This window comes from Littorina saxatilis, linkage group LG3, assembly GCF_037325665.1.
Source record: "Littorina saxatilis isolate snail1 linkage group LG3, US_GU_Lsax_2.0, whole genome shotgun sequence".
NCBI lineage: Eukaryota > Metazoa > Mollusca > Gastropoda > Littorinimorpha > Littorinidae > Littorina > Littorina saxatilis.
Window position 1 is genome coordinate 47017351 of NC_090247.1, and position 27751 is coordinate 47045101.

The following is a 27751-nucleotide window of genomic DNA, read 5'->3' on the forward strand; positions in this document are numbered from 1 at the left end:
AAAAGTATAATTTCTCTGGATTCAAGGCTGACAGCGTCCATCATGTTATCAAACCAGTTAACATGTTCAGCTGGATTCCTGTAGCAGAAATCGGTCAAGACTGGCGCTGATTTACGCAATTTTAATTCCAGCCATATTGTTTCAACCGAATGCTGCTCTAAGTGATGAAGTCTATGAAACGTTAAGGACTCGTGGATATAAACAAGCAAACCAGTTTCTTTTGTTGATGATGGATCTCGACGTACGACATTATATCCTTCAATCTTAACTTCCACATCTGTGATATTGTTGTTAAGTCTCGACTCAGAGAGTCCAAAAATGTGAAAGTATTTGCCTGAGTTGAGAAGAATAGCTGCTACCTCATCAAGCTTATTTATGGCATGATTAATATTCAAATGTCCAACTCTTAGACCGTCTTTAACAGGCCAGGAATTCGTAGATACAGTCATGGACTTATTAAACAGTACACAATGAAAACAATCTCTGTAAGAGAAAATGAGTGAGTAGGAATCTCGTAGAATACACAAAAACAAAACAATTCAAATTAATCTAGAAAACAAAGTTTAAAAGAAGAACACAGATGTATGCACTGTAAAGGCAGGAATCTGCAAGAAATGCACAAGCAATTCGATAAACTCGATCGTACTTCAACCGTCACAGAAAAGTCAATTTTCCAATGCTCCAAGGCGCTGGTGGTAATGCTGAAGAGTTAGAAGCAATCACAGTACAGACACGGATTGACCGACAACATTTAACTCGCACGTATTGAGTACAAGTCATGCGCACGGGCAGAACAGTTGAACCTGCCAGGCCAATTATATGCTTGTCACAGGTTACGTTATGATCGCTAAAAGAAAGGGTACTCAGTTAAGTTATTGTCCACAATACTTTTTCGCGAAAATACGGATAATTGAGCGAAACACACTGATAGTTAGGTACCGAATATGCGTACCATTCACACAACTGATGAAGATGATCACTGTCGCTTGGTGGACTATCCTAGCGGTAGTCCGATGAACTCACCAAGACGATGTTCCAGCAACAGACTCTTTGTTCAGAGCCGCTCTCTCTCTCTCTCTCTCTCTCTCTCTCTCTCTCTCTCTCACACACACACACACACACACACACACACACACACACACACACACACACACACACACACACACACACACAAAAACCCACATTGTTAAACACTCCAGTGTCAGTACATTGGTTGAGGTTGTTGTAGATGCAAGAAGTAATTCCACAGTGCAGGATGCCAGGGTGGAGACATCATAGGTGGTGGAAGAGGGCGGTGCAGAGGGGCCATTGCGTGCACCCCGTTAGCTTGCAGCGGCGACATCATGGGGTGCGCGTGGCCAGGGAAGGCAGCCATCCCTTTAGGAGGAGGCGGTGACCAGGCATGTTGTCATGCGAGACGAATGCAACCCCAAGTCTACCACACACTTTGTTTAGCGCATCGTTAGAGAGGCGTATGCATCGGCGTGGCGGATAGCTGACAATGGAGGTGGCAGAGTGTAGATTGGCGGGGCAGCAGAACGTGGCTGATGGTACTCGGGCAGCTGCTGCATCACGGGGTCGTCTCGCCGCTCAGCACTGAGCTGAACACTGGGCGCTAACGGCACGGCGCTGGCGACTGAAGTGTGGTGGGCGTGGCTGGGAGGGTGTTGGGGGTGGCTGGTGGGTGGGCGACCGTGACCAGCCTGGGTGTGGTCATGAATCAACAGGGGATATTCCTCCTGAGACACGAGGGGAGGAGGGAGCTCGTGAACATTGCTCCCCATGGAATGATGCATCTGGCGTTTTGGATCGCCGGTCCGTGGCTGTTGATTCCCGTCATTGCCTGGGCCAAACAAATTTTCGGCAATACGGGCTGTTCCTTTGGGGCTGGGATGAAGTACGTCTCTGTATAGCGCTAGGCGTGGAGCCCCGCTATCTGTTGTGAAGATGTTGTCATGCGAGACGAATGCAACCCCAAGTCTACCACACACTTTGTTTAGCGCATCGTTAGAGAGGCGTATGTTTGCATTGAGGGGTGACCGGCCTTTAGCAGGGAGGATGGCGGAGGCACAGAGTGACGCGTGAGGAAACACTCGCCTGCATTCCTTGACCAGATCTGTCCACGTATTGCCGTCGACTGGGGAATGCTAACATGTGTTCACACCTACGTGGAAAGTGACAGTTTGCACCTGAGGGGAGGGTGATTGTTTTTTCAGTCTGGCGATGAGGTCTGTCCCCGTAATGCCTGGAATACACACTTTTTGACCGATGTCTTCAGGAAGCTCGCATTTTTCATGATCCGCTAACTTCGACCATTATTTTTAATAATCACTGAGACTGGGCATGTAACCTCTACGTAATTGTGCCTGCCACTTGAATTCACAATCAATAATTACCCCTGAAACGCGATGTTGTTGACCATTGATAACAATCTGTCTTGGTCACATCACATCAAACAACTTTCTAAACTCATGTCCAAGAAAGTTTATTTATTATCTAGAATCAAGCATTTTCTGAATTTGGAAGCCAGGAAATTATTCTTAAATGCTCATATTCAGTCTGCCATTGATTACGCGTCTACCTTGTGGGACTCGGCAAGTGATAATTCATTCAAACCACTCATTAGATTACACAAACGAGCGCTTAAGGTAGTCTTATTGAAGAAAACAACCCTATCTGAGTTAGACAACGTACACTTAGACATTCTTCCTCTGAAGGCAAGGCTAGGTTATAATAAAGGTACCCTTATGCATAAAGTTATTCATGGATGTGTACCTCAAACCATATTTTCCAAGTTCACGTTTAGAAATTCACGCCAATTAATGAGATTGAACACTCCTCTACCTAGGATTGACCTATTCAAGTCTAGTTTAGTTTATTCAGGTAGCAGTTTCTGGAACACTCTTCCGGCAATCCTGCGGCAAACTACCAGCACAAACGTTTTTAAGACCAGATATACATCTTATCTCATGAAGTCAAAATAAACATTATTTGTCGCTATAGGAAGTTGTTAAAACTAACAACCGGTGTGAAAGGATGAAGTGTCCGCTTGTTTGAAAGTCCAGCGGACTTCTTTTCCTAGGAACATAAGTCCCTGGACTCTATTTTCTAGGAAAAGGTGTCCTATTTCCCAGGCTGGAAAGTCCGCACAGGAGCGTTGAGGTAGGACACATTTTCCGGACAGAGAGTTCGCTTTTAGGAAAAGATGTCCCCCAGGACTCAAAGTCGGACCCCTAAATATAGGTTAGGACTTTCTGTCCTGGGAAAATTTGTCCGCTGAAAGTCTAGGAAAATGTGTCCGGGTGGGGACTATCGTTCCTATGAACAGGAGCCCGTAGGGCTCCCGTTCCTAGGAACGAAAGTCCGTAGGACTCTTTTTCCCAGCGGACAACTTTTCCTTTTACACCGGTGCTTTTCAACAATGTATTTTGTTTTATTATTTTTTTTTGTTTTTCTGATTTGTTCGAATGTTGTGTACATGTCAATGAGCATGGTGCTTACAGCTTTGTTGTGTCAACGCAATCTACTCTTTAATACACGTACACTCTTCAAAAAAAGTTAAGGACCACTTTTTTACAAGCACGCCACACAAAACAGACAAGACCGAATTCTTTCATTTAAAAAAAAAAATATATAATTGAACAACCAAGGAGTAATGACAAACAAAGCAAACATCGAACGCGGCAGCGACAATTTAGCTAGAGTGTGTCAAACGTGACAACCCTCGAAAATGGAATTCACAACAATGTGAATCAGTGTCAATAACGCGTGTGCCCTCCGTTGTGTGCCAGGAATTCAACACATCGTTGGCGCATGGAGTTAATCAGGTTGCATATGAATGCTCTGGGAACTCCATTCCACTCCTGCTGGAGCCATTGCAGCAGTTGACCCAGATTGGCAGGAGGAGGGTGATGTTGCTGTACCCGACGACAAAGCTCGTCCCACATGTGCTCTATGGGGTTCAGGTCCGGGCTGTTGGCTGGCCACAGGCGTCCTGTTGACCCTGGCCTGCTGGATGAAGGTGTTTACAGCTGCAGAGCGATGGGGAGGTGCGTTGTCATCCTGAAGAATCGCACGAGGGCCGATCGCTTGGAGGGCTGGAACGACCAGGGGTTGCAGGATCTCATTCTGGTAGCGGACACGGTCACGTTGCCCACTACATGGTACAGAGGTGTCCTTAGACGTGTGCTGATCCCTCCCCCAGACCATCACAGAGCCTCCGCCAAAACGCTGTTGTTCCAGAACAGCGCCTTCTGCGAAGCGCTCTCCGCGACGCCTCCACACTCGGATGCGACCATCAGCAGGTTCCAAGCAAAAGCGGGACTCATCTGTAAACAACACCTGAGCCCACTGCTGACGTTGCCACCTCACATGTTGAGTGCACCAGGCTCGGCGAGCTGCTCGGTGATTAGCAGTCAGGGTTGTTCCTCGGACTGGACGCCTTGCACGCAAGCCAAAGTTGTGTAAGCGGTTTCGGATCGTCTGACCACTAACAACAGTGTTGGTGGTAGCTTGTAGGCGTTGCCTAATGTTGTTTGCCGTAGCCATTCTTTGTTGAATGGGCTGCCTCTGAATGAAGCGATCCTCTCTTTGTGTGGTGACTCTGGGCCGACCAGAACGTTGTCGCTCCTGCACTCTTCTAGTTGCGTGGAATCTCTGTTTTCGTCTGATGATGACAGAGGGAGCCACTGCAAGCCTCTGGGCCACTTGCCTGGCAGCAACACCGTCTTGTAGCCATCATATTGCCCTTCCTCTATCCAAATTGCTCAGTTTTCTTCGTGGGGGCATGTTGCTACTGTGCATAATTGTGTCAGCGTGTCAACCTTTAAACACAAGCTGGTGAGCGATGTTCATAGCCAGGACCCTGTTGTAGCACGTGCATCACAACCTTTTGCCTTGGCATGCGTTCCGCAAATTTCATGGGGCTATAAAAAACACCCTTTTTCTTTCAAAATGCAGAAGCTTTTGAGAAGTCCCACAAAGGGAAATAACTCTGCTTGCCAAACAAAATTCTAGGTCAAGACTCATTGTTTATTTGTTAATTCAAACACATTAATCTTTTAAATATTATGTCGATGTTTAATTTTTTGGCAATTTTTTATAATTAGATCTGTTTTTTTAACCGATCCTTAACTTTTTTTGAAGAGTGTACTTTACTCACGTCAAATGAACTCACATATTTAATTTAAGCAGTGTATATGTTCTTACTTCATTTTATCTATAAACATATAGCTTTAGTTTTCTTTACTTGTTTTTTCTTTAGCCAGTTTAGACTAGTCCCTCTTTAGGGCGAGGGCCAGATGTAAAAAAGCAGATCACTGCTTACTCTAATACCCTCGTTTAATAAAGAATTGTTCTTGTTCTTGTTCCCCTCGCGCTCCAACACTTACGCACACACATGAATACCGTGCGGATAAACGCTTATGATTGTTGTGAGTAACGTTCCAGTTCAGTCTGCTGCCCTAGACTGGGTTTTGATGTTGGAAGACCTGTTTTTTGTTGTTGTAAATTTTGTTCTATTGCGTTTACATTTCCATACCAACCAAGCGCGTTGTTGCTTTTCTACCAAAATAATCCCCAATTGTAATATTCATTTGTGTTGAAGCTTGCAAAATGCTGAGTGTTTGTAACCATACTGAAAAAAACAGGTCTTCTAACATCAAAACCCAGTCTAAGGCAGCAGACTGTTGTTTTGAAGTGTAGGGGGCTTTTAACAGTGATTCGTGAAGGCCTCTTCACTGGTCCATACAATGCGCCCAGGCTCCTAATATGGACCATTTGTGAATGTTTCTGTATTTAATTTTTGCTGAGTGTCTATCAAAGCTAATTCACTCTAGTTAGGCCTAACGGTTAACCTAAGAGAGTAGAACTACCAAACACAAAATGAAACTTCTTTGCAGGAAAACAAGCTAGTTATCAGCAAGAAACAAAAGTGGTCAATATGGCAACCTTCCCCTATCCGTCTTTAAAAGGCGAAATATCCCATCGACAGGCAGTATACACTCGTATATTATTATATTTTATACACATCCGCAATATAAATTTTATGTTTCAGCACCGGGCAAAGTGAAAATTTTAGATGCTCGACGAATGGACGTGAATCGTACAGTTATCGACGTCACATGGTCCAGGCCAGAAGTGAGGAACGGCGTGATAGTGCACTATGTCGTGTTGATGAGGGGGCAACGCGGCCTTCGACAGGAGAATCGGACACTTAGCTGTGAGATTCAGTGTGTCGCCACATGTCAAAGCATGGTTGACGTCATTGTGCAGGTAAGGCACGCTGTTGCTGACGAAATCACTCAGGTTTTAGACTCTCTGAACCAGCTTTTGCAGAACACGGATCTAACCTTGCATCTTACACCTCATGCAAACGGCAGTATTATATGCACATATTTGGTTGCGTAAAAAGATGCACTGATTTTGTGCGACCGAGATATTAGCCATGCATTTACCGCGCGCGTAATGAGCTTTGGCGTCAGATGTGCACGTAAGTGCCTGAACGCTGAAAAAGAAAATTCCCTCACATTAATTTCTTGATTTTTCCCAAATTCGTAGCCTTATCAACGCCTTTTTTTATGTTTCTTCTTTTAAAGTTGTGTTACATACATCTGATCATTACTTGAAATAACTTTGATTATTTTTATTATTCCATTGGGTGCATTTCTTAAAGGCATACTCAGCTTCGCATAAACCATCACAGACACTGTCAGGCTAAAACACACAGTACAAACACTCTTTAGTTTAAACACTCACTGCTTGAGAACATCCTAGGTGCCCTCCGTAAAGAGCGAGCAATTATCAAATAATTTATTTTTGCGGAACCAGCCGGACGGCTCGTTTTGGCGCTAGACCTAAGTTTTAAAACCTAAATAATAAATTGACAGCTTGTTACACAAACATTCTTAAATCATAAAAGAATTCTTTTTTCACCAAGACAAGATCAGTACAACTCGAAGTTTTGAAAGTTTTAAAAAGGGTAGCCCGGAAGCGTGTCCCGCAAAACGTGGTTCTCGAAGCAGACACATGTTCTGCATGTCGCCAGTTTCTTTGAACGGTCAACCGCCAAGCGTTCGTGTGACTCGCAGCCGTTTGTTGCGTGTTAGATTCAGAGGTACACAATAACGTGCAATTGCAGATACAGCGAGTCGCATTGAAATCCCAAACTGACTACTAAATTGTGAAAAAAAAGGAAAGTGGATCACACGGGTTCACGATGGCTCAGGGGTTAGATAAACCACGAAAACAGGCGTGTGGTTTACGCGAGCTAAATAGCCATTCAAACGAACTGTGTCATTTAATGCTTTTAAATGCTATTGCAAGTGTGTTCGATAAGGTTAGAACTGCTTTTTTCATGAGGAGATTTAAATCGTTCTGTAAACCATTTGAGACAGATTGGGGCTTTAAGTAAGTGTGTTGACCTGTACCCTAGAATATGTTGAGTGACGCTGATCATCATTTATTTATATTTATCCCATGACCTGCTTCTTTGTCTCTGTTACCTGAAGTAGGTGAAATTTGCTGCGTATTCCATGGTTACCGGAGAGTATTCCATGGTTACCGAGCCTCGATCTGATCTGTTTTTAGCGTATTCGCAGAGTACTACTTGAATAATTTAGAAGTCACCTGCATATCTTTGAGCAGGGTTACACGCGCTTTATAAATGTTGTGCATCATTATTTAAGTTATTGAGACATTACAGTGTGCTAAGAGATTTATAGAGCAAATCGAGACAATGAATTATTGAACGAAGCTCGTAGCACTGAGTTCAATAATTATTTTCAAGATTTGCTCTATATATCTCTTAGCGCACTGTGATTGTTTCAATAACGATAGTGTCAGTAACTACAAGAGATTAGAACGTTTGACAAGGCACATTATTCTGCGGGGGATGAATAGGAAAAAGTTAGGGACCACTTACGCAAACAAACACAGCTTCCAAACCACCAAACAAAATTGAATCAAATTTGTAACATGTTTAATTCATTATCTCTGCGATCCTTTTCCAAGATATGGTGACATTTCATTCACGCATTGCGTGTCAACAAGCTCTGAAACAACATGGGGGTCGAAAACAAAATTTGCAAGTTCCGAACAGTTCAGTAATGGGTGTGTCCGCCGCGTTTTGCAATGCCTTCTGCAGTCCTGATCCGCATCGAGTTTACCAGCTTCCTGCAGAAGGCCTGAGGAATGGCCTGCCATTCGATTTGCAGGAACTGAAGCAGTTGCTGCAGGTTCCTTGGGGGTGGGTGGTTGTTCCTCACTCGCCTGTCCAGCTCATCCCACAGGTGCTCGATGGGGTTGAAATCAGGGCTGCAGGCCGGCCAGTTCATCCTGGTGACACCAGCCTGCTGGATGAAGTTGTTGACCAGCCTCGCTCTGTGAGGTGTCGCGTTATCGTCCTGGAACACAGCCTGCACACCAATCTGGTGTAGAGCGGGTAGAACCAAAGGAGCGACAATCTCATCTCTGTAGCGCTGGCCCGTCAGGTTGCCAACAATGTGGTAGAGGGGGGTTCTGTGTCGAAAACTGAAGGCCCCCCACACCATGATGGAGCCCCCGCCGAAGGCCACCCTCTCCTGCACCAGACCGCTCACCCTGACGCCTCCACACACGAGCCCGACCGTCATGATGGTGCAGACTAAAGCGGGACTCATCGCTGAACAGCACATCGGCCCATTGCTGGCGTGTCCACCTGACATGGTTGTGACAGAACGCCAAACGAGCCTGGCTCATCGCTGCTGTCAGTCGTGGCCGTACAGCTGGACGACGTGATCGCAGGCCAACTTCGTGCAGGCGTTTGCGGATGGTTTTCGTGCTGACGTTGGTGTTTGTTGCCACCCTTAGCTGGCCCCTGATGATGTTTGCAGTGGTGCCTCGCTGCTGCAGAGCTTGTCTTCTGATGAAGCGATCTTCACGCTGTGTTGTCTTCTTAGGCCGTCCTGACCTGGGCCTCTCCAGAATGCTGTTGGTGGCCTGGAACTTCTGATGCAGCCTGACCACGACAGAATGGGACACTCAAAGTCGTCTGCCCACTTTTCGCTTGCTTACGCCGTCTTGCAGCCATGCGATGGCCCGGGCTTTGTTGAAGGTGGTCACCTTTCGTCTGGGAGGCATAGTGAGAAGATGGTGGCTAGCGGAAAATCGCGGGGCTATAAAGCCTAACTGGTGACAACAGTTCACTCTCAACACATCCTCCCTGCACGTGCATAACGAATTTTTCATCTTTCCCGCCCAGGCTTGCCCACGCGCCAGCGTAAAAATGGTCTACTTTTTGCAGTTTGGCAGTTTCTGTCTCGTGCCCTAGCCAGGCCTCCGTGGATCTCGAGCAATTTTCCTGCTAACGCAGCATTGCTCACCCACTGGCGTGTACGGCCTGACAGTCATTTGGTTTTATAAACTTAACTCAGAACTCAGAACTCAGAACTCAGAACTTTATTACATAAGGATAAAGGTTTTAGGCTTAGCCTAATCTTCCAACCTGTCCTTGGAACATATACAGAGAATAATTGTAAACGAAAGCAAAGACTGCGCACATACACACACACACATCCACACCCACGTATACACACACACATGCACACATAAACTCACACACACACACACACACACATGCACACACATGCACACACACATGCACACACACACACACACACATATACACACACACATGCTCGCGCGCGCGAGCGTGCGCTCGCATATCTACACACAAGCACATGCTATCATTTCATACCTAAAAGGAACAGTATCTAATCAAAGTATTAAACTAGTAAAACATCAAAATAATGGTCGAGTATAAACATAAAAAACAAAACACTTAAGAGCATTGCATACATTATCCGAGTACACAATGGAAACTAGACAGCAGGGGCAGTTTATAGTGTGCTCAAATGTGTGTGCAACTGCCTTTTAAAGGCCTTTAATGATGCGGATCGTTTGATTTCTATTGGCAAAGAATTCCACAGAGATGATCCTGAAAAAGCTAAGCTGGAACAAGGAGCTTGGCACAGATGAAGTCAGCTGGTTTTTTCAAGGGCGGTCCCTAACTTTTTCCTTTGAGTATATTTACAGAAAGTATGAACAGAAAGTCTACAAAAGCAAGCCTTAAAGGAGAGATGCCTTAAATCGGGGGTAGGGTCTTAAAAGGGAGGTTTAATTGTACACAACACCCCAACATGGAAACAAACAATTTACAACAAAAATTTATTCTTTTTAAATCAGGAGAAGATGAGGGATACAATGCAATAATTTTTAATCTGTAAGTGAAAATGCGTTTTTAATGAAAACGTTAATGAGAAAACTAATTAACTAATTTTAAAGCGTTGGAGCTGATATGCAATACCAAAGTTCAGACTGAGTTAAAGATTGCTTGACCAAAATGTCAATCAATTTGGTTGAAAATTGAGGGCGTGACAGTTTCGCCCCAACTATCATTAAAAGCCGGATATGACGTCACCAAAGACATTTATCGAAAAAATTAAAAACACATCTGGGGATATCATACCCAGAAACTCGCATGTTAAGTTTCACAAAAATCGGTCCAGTAGTTATCTCTGAATCGCTCTACACATACACACAGACATACACACATACATACACTGAGCGCAAAAAGTTAAGGATATTTTTTCAATGGTATACCCCAGATGTTAAACAGCAGTTTTTTGGTCAGAAATATACGTGTATTTGAAGATCAGTCTTTCTTCTGCTCAAAAATGTGTTTCTGAAATCGGAGCAATATTTGGGTATGACGTCACAGGTCCGTGACCACGCCTACCCTCAAAAATGGCGTTTGTTGACAGCACGATTCACTTTCAACCGTCGAAACAGTGACTTAAACTGAATGATGTTTTACATTTTTTACATCCGAAAGTTTATTTGGTGTCTTACCTAAAAGTTCATACACATTTCATTCAAATCCGTCGCGCAGTCAGGCTGACCTAGCGTGTAAAGGAGAGCGACCACAATCCTGAAAAACAGCAAAAACTCGATTGTTTTTGTGGTGTTTTTGCTGGGTAGCCGCAGTTGATATGCAATAAATCTAAAACTACAAATAGCAACCTCTCCACATTTCACAGAATGATGACAAAGACCCTCATCTCGATTCGCGCTAGTACTTGGAGCAAACAGAACCCGAGAATAGACTTTGTAACGGTTTTCCGTTAAAAATGTGCAAACGTTCGTAACGTCCTAGAAACAAATGTGACATGCACGCAACTTTGTACACTTTGCAAAAAATGGTGTTATTACATGTGAACCAAGTTTCAGAAACATTCTTTCGTGGGCTCAAAAGACATATAGTCTCATGACTTTGAAGAAATAACAAGTCGCGTAAGGCGAAATTACTACATTTAGTCAAGCTGTGGAACTCACAGAATAAAACTGAACGCACTGCATTTTTTCACAATGACCGTAGTCCGCCGCTTGTGCAAAACGGAGTGAAATTGATGAGCCTGTTTAGCGCGGTAGTGGTTTCGCTGTGCTGCATAGCACGCAACTTTCTGAGCGTGTTTTTAATCCAAACATATCATATCTATATGTTTTTGGAATCAGGAACCGACAAGAAATAAGATGAAATTGTTTCGGAAATGTTATTTTGATCATAATTTTTATATTTTTAATTTTCAGAGCTTGTTTTTAATCTAAATATAACATATTTATATGTTTTTGGAATCAGGAAATGATGTAAAATAAGGTGAACGTAAATTTGGATCGTTTTATATAAAAAAAACAATTATTACAATTTTCAGATTGTTAATGACCAAAGTCATTAATTAATTTTTAAGCCACCAAGCTGAAATGCAATACCAAAGTCCGGCCTTTGTCGAAGATTGCTTTACAAAAATTTCAATTAATTTGATTGAAAAATGAGGGTGTGACAGTGCCGCCTCAACTTTTACAAAAAAAGCCGGATATGACGTCAGCAAAGACATTTATCGAAAAAATGAAAAAAACGTCTGGGGATATCATACCCAGGAACTCTCATGTAGAATTTCATAAAGATCGGTCCAGTAGTTTACTCTGAATCGCTCTACACTCACACACACACAGACACACATACACCACGACCCTCGTCTCGATTCCCCCTCTATGTTAAAACATTTAGTCAAAATTTGGCTCACCTTGAACAAGACACTGAATATGTAAGCAGAACAGCTCGAATAACCACAAATCTAGCACTCATCATCATCGTGTTTTTTTAATCACCGACTGACTGACACTACAAACCGACTCTGGTCACCGACCAAACTGGCGCGGCCCGAACTGATTTCGTTGCACAGCCGTCATCTTGCGCAATTCTGGAGAAAAAAAGTCACGTTAAGCGATATAAAGCATTTGGTCAGTCGTTATCAAACTATAAAGATCAATAACCAAAACAAAGTCGAAGACCGGGGCGGGTCACGCTCGTAGTACTTACTGAACCTATTTTCTTCCATTCTGAGCACATTTTTAGAGTAAACCTGACATATCTATATATTTTTGGAGAAGATGAAGAAAACAATGCGATAATTTTTTTTATCTGTTACGGAAAAATCGATTTTAATGACAACTTTAATTAGCAAACTAATTAACTAATCTTTATGCTCCTAAGCTGAAATGCAATCCCATAGTCCGGACTTCGTCGAAGATTGCTTCGTCGAAAAGTGAGGGCGTGACAGTGCGGTCTCAACTTTCACTAAAAGCCGGATAAGACGTCATCAAAGATAGTTTTAGAAAAAATGAAATATATGTCTGGGGATATCATACCCAGGAACTCTCATGTAAAGTTTCATGAAGATCGGTCCAGTAGTTTTCTCGGAATCGTTCGACACGCACACACATACATGCACACATACACACACACATATACCACCACCCTCGTCTCGATTCCCCATCTATGTTAAAACATTTAGTCAAAACTTGACTAAATGTAAAAACACACCTGCTATACCTAGTCTGGTATAACGAAAGTCGAAGTCAGACATGCAGAAAGATTTTTCAAATGACTTTCAAAATGTCTAACCTTTTCATTAGTAATATGGATGAAGATGGATGACTGAATGTAAACAAAACACAAGTTGGATGACGCCGTTCGTAATACAGACAAAGGGGAACTAGCTTTGCGCGGGAATTCAGTGACATGACTTTTGTCCGCGGCAGCTTTTGACAAGCAGAAAACAGGCACCTGCAGATTTCTGTCATAAAAGTTGTTTTTCTTTATGAAAACGTCAGGGTAAAGGGATAAAATGGTTACAACCCTCGTCCTGGATAGCTTGCATATTTTCCCACGGATAGATTTTCAGGTATTCCATCGCCAGAGGCTAGGTAATACCTGAAAATCGACCCTCGGATAAATATGCAAGCTATCAAGGACTCGGAGGTGTGTCACCTATATTTATCCAATGACCTGCTTCTTTGTCTCTGTTACCTGAGTAGGTGAATACGTACACTGCTCGTCGCGATATAACCTTCGTGGTTGTTGAAAACGACGTTAAACACCAAATAAAGAAAGAAAGAACGTACCCTGCATATTTCATGGTTACCAGAGATCGAGCGTATATCATGGTTACCGAGCCCCGTCTTCGTACTTTTCCAAGATCGGTTGCAAAAATAATATAAATTCATCTGCAAACACAATTCGTCGCCTTCCTAAAACTTATTGATAAGAAATACCTTAATTATTTTCTAAATGTAAGTGATGGAATGCCAATCAGACGATAAATGTACACTCGCTCACCCAAGACAACTATTTCAAATTATCTTGTACAAAGAATTTATAGAATGATACTAAAAAACAGCATATCTTTGAGAAAAATGAAAAACAATTCAAGGTGGAAAACTCTGGTTGTCAAAGACCCTGTCGTACGTTTACAGTCACGCGTTCATGTTATTTCCAGTCATTCTAAGACAATCTCGTTAGTTGAAGTACTGCTTACAAGTTTCAGCATTTACATTTTTTGTTGTTGCTTTAGTATTGAAGCCATAGTTCGGCAGTATGGTCTTTTTTGTTTGTTTTCTAGGCAACATTTGCCAGTAACGAAACAGACATTGCATTCAGAGGAGGCGAGCAAAATTTGCTTGTGTCAGTGGCCGACCTGTCGGAGTACGAAAACTACCAGGTGGAAGTAGTGGCTGCTACCAATGCGGGGCAAGGACCCCCGTCGCTCTTTGTCGTCTTGGGACAGCGTGAGTATCTCTTCACACATGTACCTACACCTTTCCTTTTACACGTACATATCCACATGATTAATATTGACTAATGCAGGGTTCGTACAGGTGCTTAAAATCCTTGAAAGTGCTTGAATTTGGAGGGGTCAGTTTCAGGGCCTTGAAAGTGCTTAAAAAATTTGGCGAGATCATTAGAAGTCCTTAAAAAACTCTAATGCTGCAAACTGATTACACAATAACCACTAACAATAAACAATTGCAATGATTCATTATTTGATAAACTCAAAGAAAAAGTTGAACAGTAACCTTCAGTCCCTGTCTGCTTCAAAACCATCGTCTGCTACGAATCTGTCGCCTTTGACAAAAAATTAAATCATCAGTTTTTTAACATCCAATGATTTAAATTGGCGTGTGGGAAGGGGGTATAATAACCAGTGAGTGTTTCATTGCGAGCTTTGAAGGTAAGAGGGTGCTTGATTTTCTCTTCAGAAGGAAAGTCCTTGAAAAGTCTTTAAATTTTAGAACAAAAAATCTGTACGATTTGTATTGCATCTGTGAGAAAATGAAGATGTCTGCTTTACGTCTGCTTTGAAGGTAGGGAGAGATTACAGCGCACACGTAAAAATGCAAGTCGTATTAGACAAGCGTGTTGTACTTCTTCTTAGTTCGAAGTACCGTAGATTTGTTCGTGGTCATATTTTCGAGCTGTTAGACTACGAGATTATATTTGAACACAAATGTGCAAATAAATTTGGATCATTTACTCCGGAACTGCAACGTCGATATGCCAAAACTAAACATGCCGGCTCAAAACGCAGAAGCAGGCTGGAAGTGGGTTTGGAAGAACTGCTGTTAACCCGTGATTTTTAAAAATGTAAAAACATTTTACAAACGTCGAACCTAAAACCGCGATTTGTAAAAATGTAAATATGTAAAAATATTGCATTCCATAAAGTAATGCATGCCTTTTATTATTATTAATATTTGTTGTTCAGAGCCTCTACGCTGAGTGGTGGGGGTGGTTTTAGATTCACATCCCATTTTGGTGCAATTTCATTTTGCCGCCGTCCCATTTTTTGTCATAACAATAGCGCGACATCCCATTTTGACACCATCCCATTTGGCCACCATGCCTTTTCGCCGCCCCACTAGATCCACATCTCATTTTGGTGCAATCCCATTTTTGCCGCCGTCCCATTTTTTGCCCCATCCCATTCGCGACATTTCACAAGCCAAGCGTCATTTTACTACCGTGTCCTTATAATAGCGCGACATCCCATTTTGACACCATCCCATTTTGGCCGCATTCCCATTTTTGTTTTATTCTTCTTACCAAGCCTCACTATACTACTATACTGCATCATTCAACAAGGGAGACATTCCGTTTACGCAAAATCCCATTTTGCCACAATCCAAAATGTCGCAAAATAGGGATGGCGGCGAAATGGGATGACGGCAAAACGGCATGGCGACAAAATGGAATGTGGTGCTAGTGGTTTGACACGAGAGAAAAATGACGCTTGGCTTGTGAAATGTCGCGAAATGGGATGGGGGCGAAATGGGATAACGGCGAAACGGGACTAATAGATCCCTTGACTAGCTTTGGGGTAGCGCGACTCTGTTACTGCTAGCTTTCCACTGGGAGGAAGCGACCCGAATTTCCAAGCGATGGGACAAAAAAGTAATGACATTTTTTTTTCTCAATAGATCCCTTCACTTTGGAGATGACAAGTTAAATATCGGGCGCATTTACGTGATTTGTAAAACATTTAACAAATCGCGGGGCGCGCCCCGTGATTTGTAAAAATGTTTTACAAATCACGGGGCACGCCCCGCGATATGTATTAAAACATGTAAAACATTTTTACAAATCACGGGTTAACAACTGCTCATAAGTTACATAGCACTCCGGTCCTGTTCCCATCGGCGTGAGAAAGATCTCAAGGCAAGTAACTCTCATACTTTGTGTAGAGACCAGAGTTGTTTCCCTTTCGGATTTCTAGATCAGTGTTCCACACACTCGGCTACTTCGACAAAAAGATTTCAATCCGTCCGCAAATTTATCAACACTAAATATTTTATTTGATAAAGAGAACACATACAAGTAAATGCACACATCACTCCGGATAGTCATAAATAGACCACAGCTTTAACGAATTTTTAATGTACCAAGCTGAAAGGCAATCCCAGAGTCCGGACCAGGTTAGAAATTGTGTGATCAAAATTTCAATCAAATTAAAAAACTGACCGTGACAGCCTCAACTTTTGCAAACGGCCGACTATGACGTCATCAAATAGCGCTATCAAAAAAACATGCCGTTAGGAATTCCCCTTAAAATTGTACCCATCAATATTCATGAACATCTGTTTTTGAGAAATGTTTGTCACAGACACACACACACACACACACACACAGACATACAGACACAGACACACACACACACACACACGCACACACACACACACACACACACACACACACACACACACACACACACACACACACACACACATACATCGATTGGGAGACAAACCTCGCTCTCAACCCTCGTTAAAACATTCAGTAATTATTTGACTGAATGTAAAAAGCCTGGACGTGTTTAAACATCCTGAACCCAGGTCAAAAATGAGTTACTTCTCTTCGGGTCTCATTCTATCCCTGGCAGGATGCCTTGGTTTTCCTTGTCTGGAGAGGAAATCGATTTGTTTTTACATATTTAGATCTTTTTGTAATGTGTTATGGATATAAGCAGATTCGCGATCGTCGATAACGATTTTTCATGGTGTTGTGTAATTTTTAAATTACAAAGGAATTGATATGTAAGACAGTTTCAAGCGAGCTATTTTTCGCGGCTGTATTTACTGTGCAAACAACTCTAAATATGGCAAAAGTGTCACGTGATAATCAACCGTTTGGTTTCGGCGCTCGCTGGAGCAGACAATTTTTTCTGTAACCAGTTGACAGTGATGCAACCATAATTATATTACGGTCTCGATCCTTCCGGCAGCAGTCCCAAAATTTCGACTTGTTTTGACCTTAGAACGATGTTTTTATCATAACTGTGAAGAACAGAACGGAGATCACTGTCGAAGTCGGCCAATCTGCAATCATTTTCGTCTCGCGAACACTGCTCGCGAACAAAATATGGGAGATAACTCTGTATTCTTGTTTTGATAGGAATTTAGCGTCCGGTCAGAGAGACAACTGGCGATAGCCGTGGAGCGATGATTATCAGAATGGTGTTGAAAGGGATTGACATAGAGACACGTATATTGCACTCGTTCCGGTTTCCGAAATGCCCGCTGAAATAAGCCACACCCTGAATGTCTGTCTCTCTTCATTCACTCCTCTCTTCCTTTTTTTTCTTCCTTTTTGTTTAGTCCTGGATGTAGTGACAGACTTGAACATCACTGCCTACAACTCGTCCTGCGTGAACCTCACATGGCGACCTCCTGCTAACGCCGTTAACAACTCACTCACCAATTTCTTTATCGAGTACCAGCAATCTGACGATAGGGACGATGGCACGGTGGATGGAATGAGAATTGTCAACACCACAGACACGATCGTGTTGGTATGCCAACTGGAGTTTTGGACGGAGTACCAGTTCAACGTCACCGCTGCCAACAGGCAGGGAATGGGCAGGACAGACACTGGCTCTGCCAGAACAGCAGAATATGGTACGTGTATACTTCTTGTATTGAACCCTCAGAGGAGTTCACCTACAAGAAATCGCATTGCTATACTTGCATCTATTTAAAAGGAGAAATCTGAAATATGGAATAATCTATGACTCACCCTCTTTCACCTTCTCTACCTATCTCCTTGATTTTGACGCCATGCCCTACTTATATTAGATATGTGGGAAGGTGGAGTGGAAGGGGGGGGGGAAGGGGGGGGCACACATCAGGAAGCATACAAAAGAGACGCCAAGATATACGGGTTTTTCTTTGCTGCTGATCACAAAAGGGGGGAATCGGAGGTAAAAAATTAAGTAGCTTGAAGCTCATCTAAATTTGGTTATTTATGTTTCGCATACATCTGATTTGAACACAAAGGTAAAACAAAAGCTGTTTGGACATCGACCGCAAGGCAAGGGAGGCTTCGAACATGACCAGCAACAATTATTTTTAATTTTCTGAGCTTGTTTTTGACCCAAACATAACATATCTATATGTTTTTTGAATGAGAAAATGATAACGAACAAGATGTAATCATTTTTGGATCAATTACTAAAACTTTAATTTTTAATTAGACATTTTAGAATTGTTAATGACCGTACTCATTATTTAATTGTTAAGCTTCCAAGCTGAAATGCAATCCCATAGTCCGTGCATCGTCCAGGATTGCTCGACCAAATTTTCAGTCAATTTGATCAGAAAATGAGGGTGTGCCAGTGCCGCCTCAACTTTCACAAATACATGTAGCCGGATATGACGGTATTAAAGACATTAATCGAATAAATGAAAACAAAACATCTGGGGATATCAACACATTTTTTTTTTAATGCGGTGCTTTTTTTCAATTCTTGGATATAATAGGGCCTTTTACACCTAGGCTATTCTAGGCGACCTTGACCTTGGCCCGCTGTGCCTCGGGCAAAGTCAGCCACTTTTGCGCGTTGTTTGAATGGTGGAGCTGTACGATGGTGCACAAACATTGCTGTTATGGCGTGTGTGGAAGTGATTTAAGACACCGTGAGAGATCACACATGGTCGGTGTTGGATGGGTACCGTTTTCCAAACCCTCTAGAGATTTAGAAAAGTGCCGAAAATGGATTAAACTATGTGGAAGAACGATCGAGAGGTTCAACATCGAAAAAGTCAACAAAGACACCTACATTTGCACAAAACACTACGTCGGGGGGCACTTGAAAATGACATGCTGTTTTTCTTCATAAGTATAAATGGAACAAAAAAGATTGTACCATGCTTTGACTTTATGTGCTGAGAGAGGAAGAAATGGTTTTAATGTAGCTTTTTCATATCCCCATAAACCAAAGTGTGATACTGCAGCTAGTTAGCAAAACAATTTCATTGAAAAACTAGACAGCAAGTGACACATAGTCTACAAACCAATGAACACGAAGGCATTTAAGAAACAGGATCATTCTTTTAATCTTGTCTAAAATTTTGAACATGAATCTCACTGCAAAAACACAATCTAACAGAAATGGCAGAAAAACAAAACTACTTCAGCATACAAATGGCCCAAAGAATATGGTCTGAAATCAGACAAAAAGCATGACAGCTCGGTGCTTGCAGTTGCATACAACAAGAACACAAAAATGAAAAAAAATGGTCAAACTGAACTATGTGTCGTTCAAAGGAAAAATGGTTTGCCTCAAGGAAAAAGACTTGAGACATCACATAACTGTACAAGCTCACAAGAACTATTGGTTGTAATCATGAGTACGACTAGACTGAAATGATAAATAATGTGCATCACAGTACTATTCAAGCACTAAAAAGTGCCTCCCACTAGCTTGTCACCAAATAAACAAAGTAGGTTTTAACAAAATTGCACATTAATAAAAAAAATAGTTCAATCAATAGTATATATGTGACTTGTCACACCTGCCATTAAACTAGTGATTTCCATCACTATCCTTTTCAGGCATTAAAAATAGTTCAAAGCACCTAGCCCCACATAGAAGTAAGAGGCTCATTCACAAGCTAGTTAAAAGCTTTTCATTCTTTTGTTTTTCTCAAAAGAAAATTCATAGTATGACAACAGTATTCACAGCAGGCAGTTTTAAATCACGCAAGGGCATTCTCCAGGTGTGTTCACGAAATACATTGTAATTTTAAACAGAGACAATTTTCAGTTCATGCGTGAAGATGATTTTACTGACCAAGTTTCTCCCCATATATTTCATAACCCTGCAGGTGAAAATGGGAATACCAGCACAGAATGATTGTCAGTGAAAATTTAATACCAACACTTCAAACTACATCACTCATCATAAAACAGAAACTGTGACTCCAGAGTGGATTTAAATGAAAATCAAAAAGTGGAAAAACTCATACTCTGATAATTGACATTGTTGTCCAAGTGTTTCAAACTACATCACTCATCATAACTTGAACAGAAGCTGTGACTTGGATTTAAATGAAAATCAAAACGCGGAAAAACTCATACTCTGATAATTGTTGTCCAAGTGTTTCAAACTACATCACTCATCATAAAACAGAAGCTGTGACTTGGATTTAAATGAAAATCAAAACGCGGAAAAACTCATACTCTGATAATTGTTGTCCAAGTGTTTCAAACTACATCACTCATCATAAAACAGAAGCTGTGACTTGGATTTAAATGAAAATCAAAATGCGGAAAAACTCATACTCTGATAATTGTTGTCCAAGTGTTTCAAACTACATCACTCATCATAAAACAGAAGCTGTGACTTGGATTTAAATGAAAATCAAAATGCGGAAAAACTCATACTCTGATAATTGTTGTCCAAGTGTTTCAAACTACATCACTCATCATAAAACAGAAGCTGTGACTTGGATTTAAATGAAAATCAAAACGCGGAAAAACTCATACTCTAATAATTGTTGTCTAAGTGTTTGTGTGGTTAAAAAAAACCAAATGTATCTGATCATGAATGAAATCAGAGCAACCCATATGTTCATTAACCATTCACTGCCACTGGTCCATACGCATACTCTTCAGTTTCAAAAAGGAGATGGGTATTGAAGAGGCAGTGCTACTGTTAGTGATTCAAAGTGCCATACATCCCATCCTAGTGCTGTGAAATGGGGATATATTCAATATTTCATGGAAGCTAACTAATATTTGCATGTATGCATGCAAACATACTGTGACAGTACTAATACAGTAAAAGCATTATTGAGGGTGAACAGCCTGCTTTGCTTGGTTTCAGTGAGGAGTAACAATACTAACAATAACAATATGAATAATAACATGCCTATGTTGTGAAATGTAAGTACTTGCCACCACTCCTTCCCCCTCACCCCCCCGGACACTGGCAAAATCCCAGCAGAATGTCCCCATCTTCGCTGACGATTATGCACAGTTTATATGAGGAAGTGTGCAGGTAGGTTGTCTGCCTCTGTGTCGGTTTTACCTCCGCGGTGTAGACGAAAAACTTTTCCACTTCTGCACATGTATGTATCTCAAGTTGAGCACATGGCCATAAAAAAGGCGATATATCTTCAAAGGATTTGTAAGCTTTCGCCTTCTTCTGGTCGAAATCGTTCTTTTTCTCAATCAGATAGTTCAGGATGTCAACAACACCGATCCTGGGTGCGTTTGATGGGTCACTTTTTTCTTCGGATGTAAAAGGATCGCGTGGTGGAAATCCGATCTGTCGAAGTTTTTCGGAAAGTTTTTCTTGCACGTCCTGTCTTGTAAAATCCGGATCGATCGGTAGTTCCAACTGCTGTGCAGTTTTCACAAGTTGCAGCAGACCATCTCGTCTGTATCCAGTAACAGTATCGACAGCGAGTTTGCCCGTACCCAAGGGGAGTAACTCGAAATGACTCAGCGCGCGGTCAGCTGTAAAAGGCCCTATTGAAGTTGACTTTTACTCATCTCATATAAAAACGTTAACAAAATTAAGGAAAACATGGTTGAAATTAAGCGACCCCTAAAATGTGACCAGCAGCAAAGAAGAACCCAGACACCAGAAGGCAGTGTCTGTAGACGCATGAAAAAGAAAAGAAAACATAAGTACATGCTATGATAAAGTGTAAACGCACTATACATAACCATAACAGACATTCAGCAGTAAACCTGAACTAACAAGGAGAGAGAGGAGGATGTGGAGACAGGACTAATCCACTACACAATTGATCGCTGAGGACACATGTCACGCCTCACGGTCTGCAGCCATGGAAGGGTAAAATGTCTGATAACTGCAGGGCACATAACTCTACAACCAGTTACTAATGGAGGAGGGTGGGGGCTTCTCTAACTCTGACGTCACACAGCACGCACACAGCACGGAAAGCGCTATACTACGAAACAAAGAACACTGCTCGAGGGAATGTAGCGATACAGGCAAAAGGAAAATGACTATGACGTCACACACACCAAATGGGTAACACAAAGATACTTGCACACCATAGTATCAATCATACGCTCAGAACTCATCATAGACTAGAACTGATCAAACCTAGCAAATATAACAGCAACAAGATGCACTCACAGTTCACTTCTCAATGCAGAACAAAACCACACAGATGCATCTCAGATCGAAGGTATGGAACTGTTCAAGTCGGTCTGCCGAGAGTCGTCTCTCTGATGTAAAATCACCTATCAAAACACAGTTCGTTTAGTCAGGCAAGTCAATCTAGGAAAGTTCCCATGTTCTGCCAACTTTACCCGAACACAGCAGGATTGTCATTCATCAAACACAAGTTTCACATCATTAATTTTGGCAAACACACACACCGCTACACAGTTTTTCACACAAGTCACAGGTCAAACTCCCATGAACCCACGCCCGAGAAAATTACTCCCACGAGATTTTTACTCCGGAGTAAACATTTCGTACGAAAAAGTTACTCCCTTTACGAAAAAAGCACTCCCCCATTACACGAGAAAATTACTCCCCAAGACAGGTGAGTTCCGAGTAAACATTTCGTACAAAAATGTTACTCCCCTGACGAATAAATAACGAATAAATTACTTAACCCAAACACAAGCAATTTAACTTCCCATGCCAGGTGTACGAAATGTTTACTCCCTTGTCCCCTGTTAGTCTTGGTGGTGGAAGGGGTGGAAGGAGGGTAGCGCGACATTCATGTGCGTGAGATCACTTATTGGCATTATCCCTTCGCCCGCATCCCATTTTTGCGTACGAGATTTTTACTGAAAGTGAAAAAAATGGGGAGTAAAAATTTCGTGGAGGGAGTACTTTTTTTGTGCCTTGGGGAGTTCTTTTCTCGTACGAAAAGTGTACTCGGAGTAAGAATTTCGTACAAAATATTTACTCCGGAGTAAATTTTTCGTGGAGTAAAAATTTCGTGTTACACCGGCTATCTGGCATGAGCGCGTGCATCCGTACACAAGCAAAAAACGCACAGTACCAAAGACATGCACGCATTTTTCAGACGTTAATTAATCAATCAATCAATATGAGGCTTATATCGCGCGTATTCCGTGGGTACAGTTCTAAGCGCAGGGATTTTTTTATATTTTTTATTTTTTATTTTTTTATGCTGGGATTTATTTATGCCGTGTGAGATGGAAATTTTTTTACACAATACATCACGCATTCACATCGGCCAGCAGATCGCAGCCATTTCGGCGCATATCCTACTTTTCACGGCCTATTATTCCAAGTCACACGGGTATTTTGGTGGACATTTTTATCTATGTCTATACAATTTTGCCAGGAAAGACCCTTTTGTCCATCGTGGGATTTTTAACGTGCACACCCCAATGTAGTGTACACGAAGGGACCTCGGTTTTTCGTCTCATCCGAAAGACTAGCACTTGAACCCACCACCTAGGTTAGGAAAGGGGGGAGAAAATTGCTAACGCCCTGACCCAGGGTCGAACTCGCAACCTCTCGCTTCCGAGCGCAAGTGCGTTACCACTCGGCCACCCAGTCCACCCGTTAAGGGGGATAACTGTGACAGGGGACTAAAAGATAAGAACAAGACAATTTTCAAAGAGACTCCCGATCTTCGTCTCCCCTTTCCCAGACCCCGCAGCCTGGCAAGTGAACGCGATGGAAATCCCGTGGTCGGGTCTCCTCAGTAGAGTCCCTACTCCTCATAGCCCTTATGTGGCCAGCTCAACCCTGGTTTACAGACCCGTTGCGTCTAGCTCACGGCCCCCAGTTCCTCTCGATCCCCAACCCAATCTCGATCCACGATAAACAGAACAAATGATTTTTGAGTCTTCAGCTTACACTTTGTGCGCTCACAGATTTTTACAGTTTAATGTTGCTTTATTCATTGTTTTTTCCCCGTTATTTTCGCTGTTCCTGTCGTGGTGTTTAGTGGTATTGGCAGTGATGCTTGTTGTCGTTGTTGTTGTTATCGACGTTTCTGTTGTATTGGCGGTGGATTACACTCTTTCAAATTAAAGTTTTCATTGTTAAGTCAAAGTACGAAACTATTTCAGAATTAAACCTAATGGAGTGTGTGCATTATGTTAATGTGCAGTGCCCGAGGAAGTGGTGAACTTGACTGTAAGCGCAGAGACCGACATTTTCAAACCACGAACTCTGACAGTGCGTTGGTACGAACCCGTCAACAAGAATGGCCACATCCTAACCTACTACGTCATTGTCCACCGCAACGACACCAAGGTGCCCTTTTCCCTGACTTTACCTTGCGAGCGCATTTGCTGGCAAGAGCTCATTTTCAAAATGTTTTCAGATTGACTGGGAACCGAGACAATTTTGGTGGTGTATAGATATATATGTGTGTTTGTGTGTGTGTGTGTGTGTGTGTGTGTGTGTGTGTGTGTATGTGTCTATGCGTGCGTGCGTGCTTGCGTGAGTGTGTGTCTGTGTCTGTGCATGTGTTTTCTCTCGCTTGAAATATTACAGGTTCTTTCCGATTATTTAAGTAGTATGTATCATGAGAGTATGTATCACTAACCGTTTTTTCTTCTTTTGCTAGGATCGTATTACAGAAATATATATTCATCCAAGGACCAAGCAGAACGCTTCGAGTTGTGAATACTACACTGTGGAAATCACACTGAACGGTGGCTCTGACTACGATATGCAGGTGTCAAAACGCACACAAACACACACAAACACACACACACACACACACACACACAACCACACACACACGAACAAAATTGACAAACCAAAACCACACTGACGTCGTCTCAAAGGCCGTGTCTTCCTTTTAGAAGATGGTCGTTTACAACCAATGAATGACTTTGACCAGAGACGTATAGCCATGACACAGGCAGTTAAATTCGTGATGCTAAGATGTTTGACGCTTGGTTGCAATAGTTCTAGTATCAGAGAATGTATGTGCGTAACAGAGGTTACAACGGAAACGGTCACACGACGAACAGAAGACAATATAAGCACATAAGATAGATCATCGTTCAGCTTTTTTCTTTGTTTAAAGTAAGTGAGATGATGTGATTCAAGATTCCTTCCTCCTCGTGCAAGCAATCATGTGAACAACAATCTGTTTTAAACGAGATTAGAGTAGCCTTCACAAGGCAGAAATCAACACATACCAAACATCAACATCTTGGCCACTTCCTGTGAGTGGAGGCTTTTCCTGAATTTATTTGACAGGCTAGCTCAAGGCAAGCATTAGTTCAACATCATTTCAGCAAAAAAAGAAATACTGCTCTGAACAAAAAGCAGCAAGAATGATCCTACCACATATATAAAGTGTGGGTGGATCTATGGTCATTTTCAAGATGGCTTACACAGGAAGGGCGGTATTTTTAATAAAGCTGCGTTGCTCCATACTATCCGTCCAAATAAAAAATAAAAAGACAGATGCGTTTGAGTACAGATCTTTGTGATGAGGCCGTTTAACGTAGAACCAGACATATGACTGGAAAGGCGATTCATTCCTCTGCCATATTCGGCAAACGGATTGATTTTAAATGAGGTAGTGTTTGTACCCCGAAAATAAAATTCACAATAGCAAGGTTCCCTCGTTAAAATCGACAAAAATCATAACAGCTGAAACAGAACACATGCCTTTCCAGTTACTTGTTGTACCAAAAAAGACCTCATCACGCAGATCTCCACTCAAACGCATTTACCTATTTTTGTGTATGACAGCTGCAAAGTACGATAACTCTTTAAAAAACCCACATTCAAGCTCTTTCGAATTACATTATTTTTCAACACGGAAATGTAAACTCTTGGCAGAACCTTGCGTCTTAATGATACAGGAGTGCTTATCTAGATGAAATGATCGGACGGACGAGCAGACGGACGGTAGACGAACGAAAGCCAGCAAGAAGAAAGTCTCGTGTGCTTGGCTCGGTTGCTAAATGACTTAATTTGCTCGCCCACAGGTTTTTGGAGCAACGTCTGCCGGGAATGGTACGGCTGTATGGATATCAGCTACAATGCCTGCTGGAGGTCAGTTAATAATCTTATCTTTCCTTTTAATTTAATAGCAGCACGATTCTGAGACAGAGGCCGCAAATTCGTTTGTGGTCAGCCCATTAAACTGACGTTTTGTGTGTGAAGGAGAGGCATACGCAAGACACAGGCTTTTAAACAAGGGCCACTGTCCTTTTAACACACACAGTTTTATGACTATAAGACTGATTGCAAGGAGGTTTGAACCGAAGAAGGTTTGAACCGACTGGTAAATTGTTCATTGGCCGCAGAAGATAAGTCTGCATTTCTTTCTATGACAAAATGCGGTCATTTCTGTCCACAGCCATACCCAGACCAAAAGAGCGTGTGTCAGTTTTGTATCCACCCAAGGGAAGTGCAGTCCGAACAGACACTGCGCATGTCAAGCTGCCGGCCTCCCTCCTGTGCAACGTGTCGTACGGTGGTCCAGTGACAGCCGGCTACATTGTGTACCGTGACGGCTGGACAGAGAGAGAGGGGGGTGAGTCAGTGGCTGTTGTATGGCGTCTGGGAGGGGGGGGGGGGGTGCGGGGGTGGTGAGGCTTGATAGTCTGTCACCTGCATATGCGTGTTTAAGAGTCTTTGTCATCATTTTCACGAGTTTTAATTCATAACCAGCTGGGGAGTAAATCTCATGTTCCCCATGTAATAAATGGAGGTGGTGAATGGGTTTCACCGTTTGAGCTTTCAGGTGAAACGTGGATTGTCAAAGTAAAAGCTGATTGTTTGATGTGTGGAACCATCGCGGCTTTGGATTCGTGTTTTCGAGGACAACGATTGTAAGCATTCACTCTCAAAGACCCAATCAATGTTGATAATTGCCGCGGCAATATTTTCAAATATCAAACCGAGTGTCTACCAGACAGAAAAGTCAACAAAAAAACAAAAAACAAACAAGTCGCGTAAGGCGAAATTACTACATTTAGTCAAGCTGTGGAACTCACAGAATAAAACTGAACGCACTTGTGCAAAACGGAGTGAAACTGACGAGCCTGTTCAGCGCGGTAGTGGTTTCGCTGTGCTGCATAGCACGCTTTTCTGTTCCTCTCTTCGTTAACTTTCTGAGCGTGTTTTTAATCCAAACATATCATATCTATATGTTTTTGGAATCAGGAACCGACAAGGAATAAGATGAAATTGTTTTTAAATCGATTTCGGAAATTTAATTTTGATCATAATTTTTATATTTTTAATTTCCAGAGCTTGTTTTTAATCCAAATATAACATATTTATATGTTTTTGGAATCAGAAAATGATAAAAAATAAGATGAACGTAAATTTGGATCGTTTTATAATTTTTTTTTTTATTTACAATTTTCAGATTTTTAATGACCAAAGTCATTAATTAATTTTTAAGCCACCAAGCTGAAATGCAATACCGAAGTCCGGCCTTCGTCGAAGATTGCGTTACAAAAATGTCAATCAATTTGATTGAAAAATGAGGGTGTGACAGTGCCGCCTCAACTTTTACAAAAAGCCGGATATGACGTCATCAAAAGTATTTATCGAAAAAAAGAAAAAAAACTTCCGGGGATATCATTCCC

At 42.1% G+C, this 27751-nt stretch overlaps 1 protein-coding gene across 1 annotated transcript in view; it reads left to right on the forward strand.

The window, feature by feature from the left end:
• Window positions 1-27751, forward strand: part of LOC138960779 (receptor-type tyrosine-protein phosphatase H-like) — a 226922-nt gene that overhangs the window by 125528 nt on the left and 73643 nt on the right. Inside the window, exons 9-15 of the mRNA XM_070332426.1 lie at window positions 6056-6273; window positions 13998-14163; window positions 17527-17826; window positions 24292-24437; window positions 24754-24864; window positions 26138-26204; window positions 26512-26688. Coding sequence (XP_070188527.1) covers window positions 6056-6273; window positions 13998-14163; window positions 17527-17826; window positions 24292-24437; window positions 24754-24864; window positions 26138-26204; window positions 26512-26688 — 1185 coding nt within the window. The remainder of the gene's footprint in view (window positions 1-6055; window positions 6274-13997; window positions 14164-17526; window positions 17827-24291; window positions 24438-24753; window positions 24865-26137; window positions 26205-26511; window positions 26689-27751) is intronic.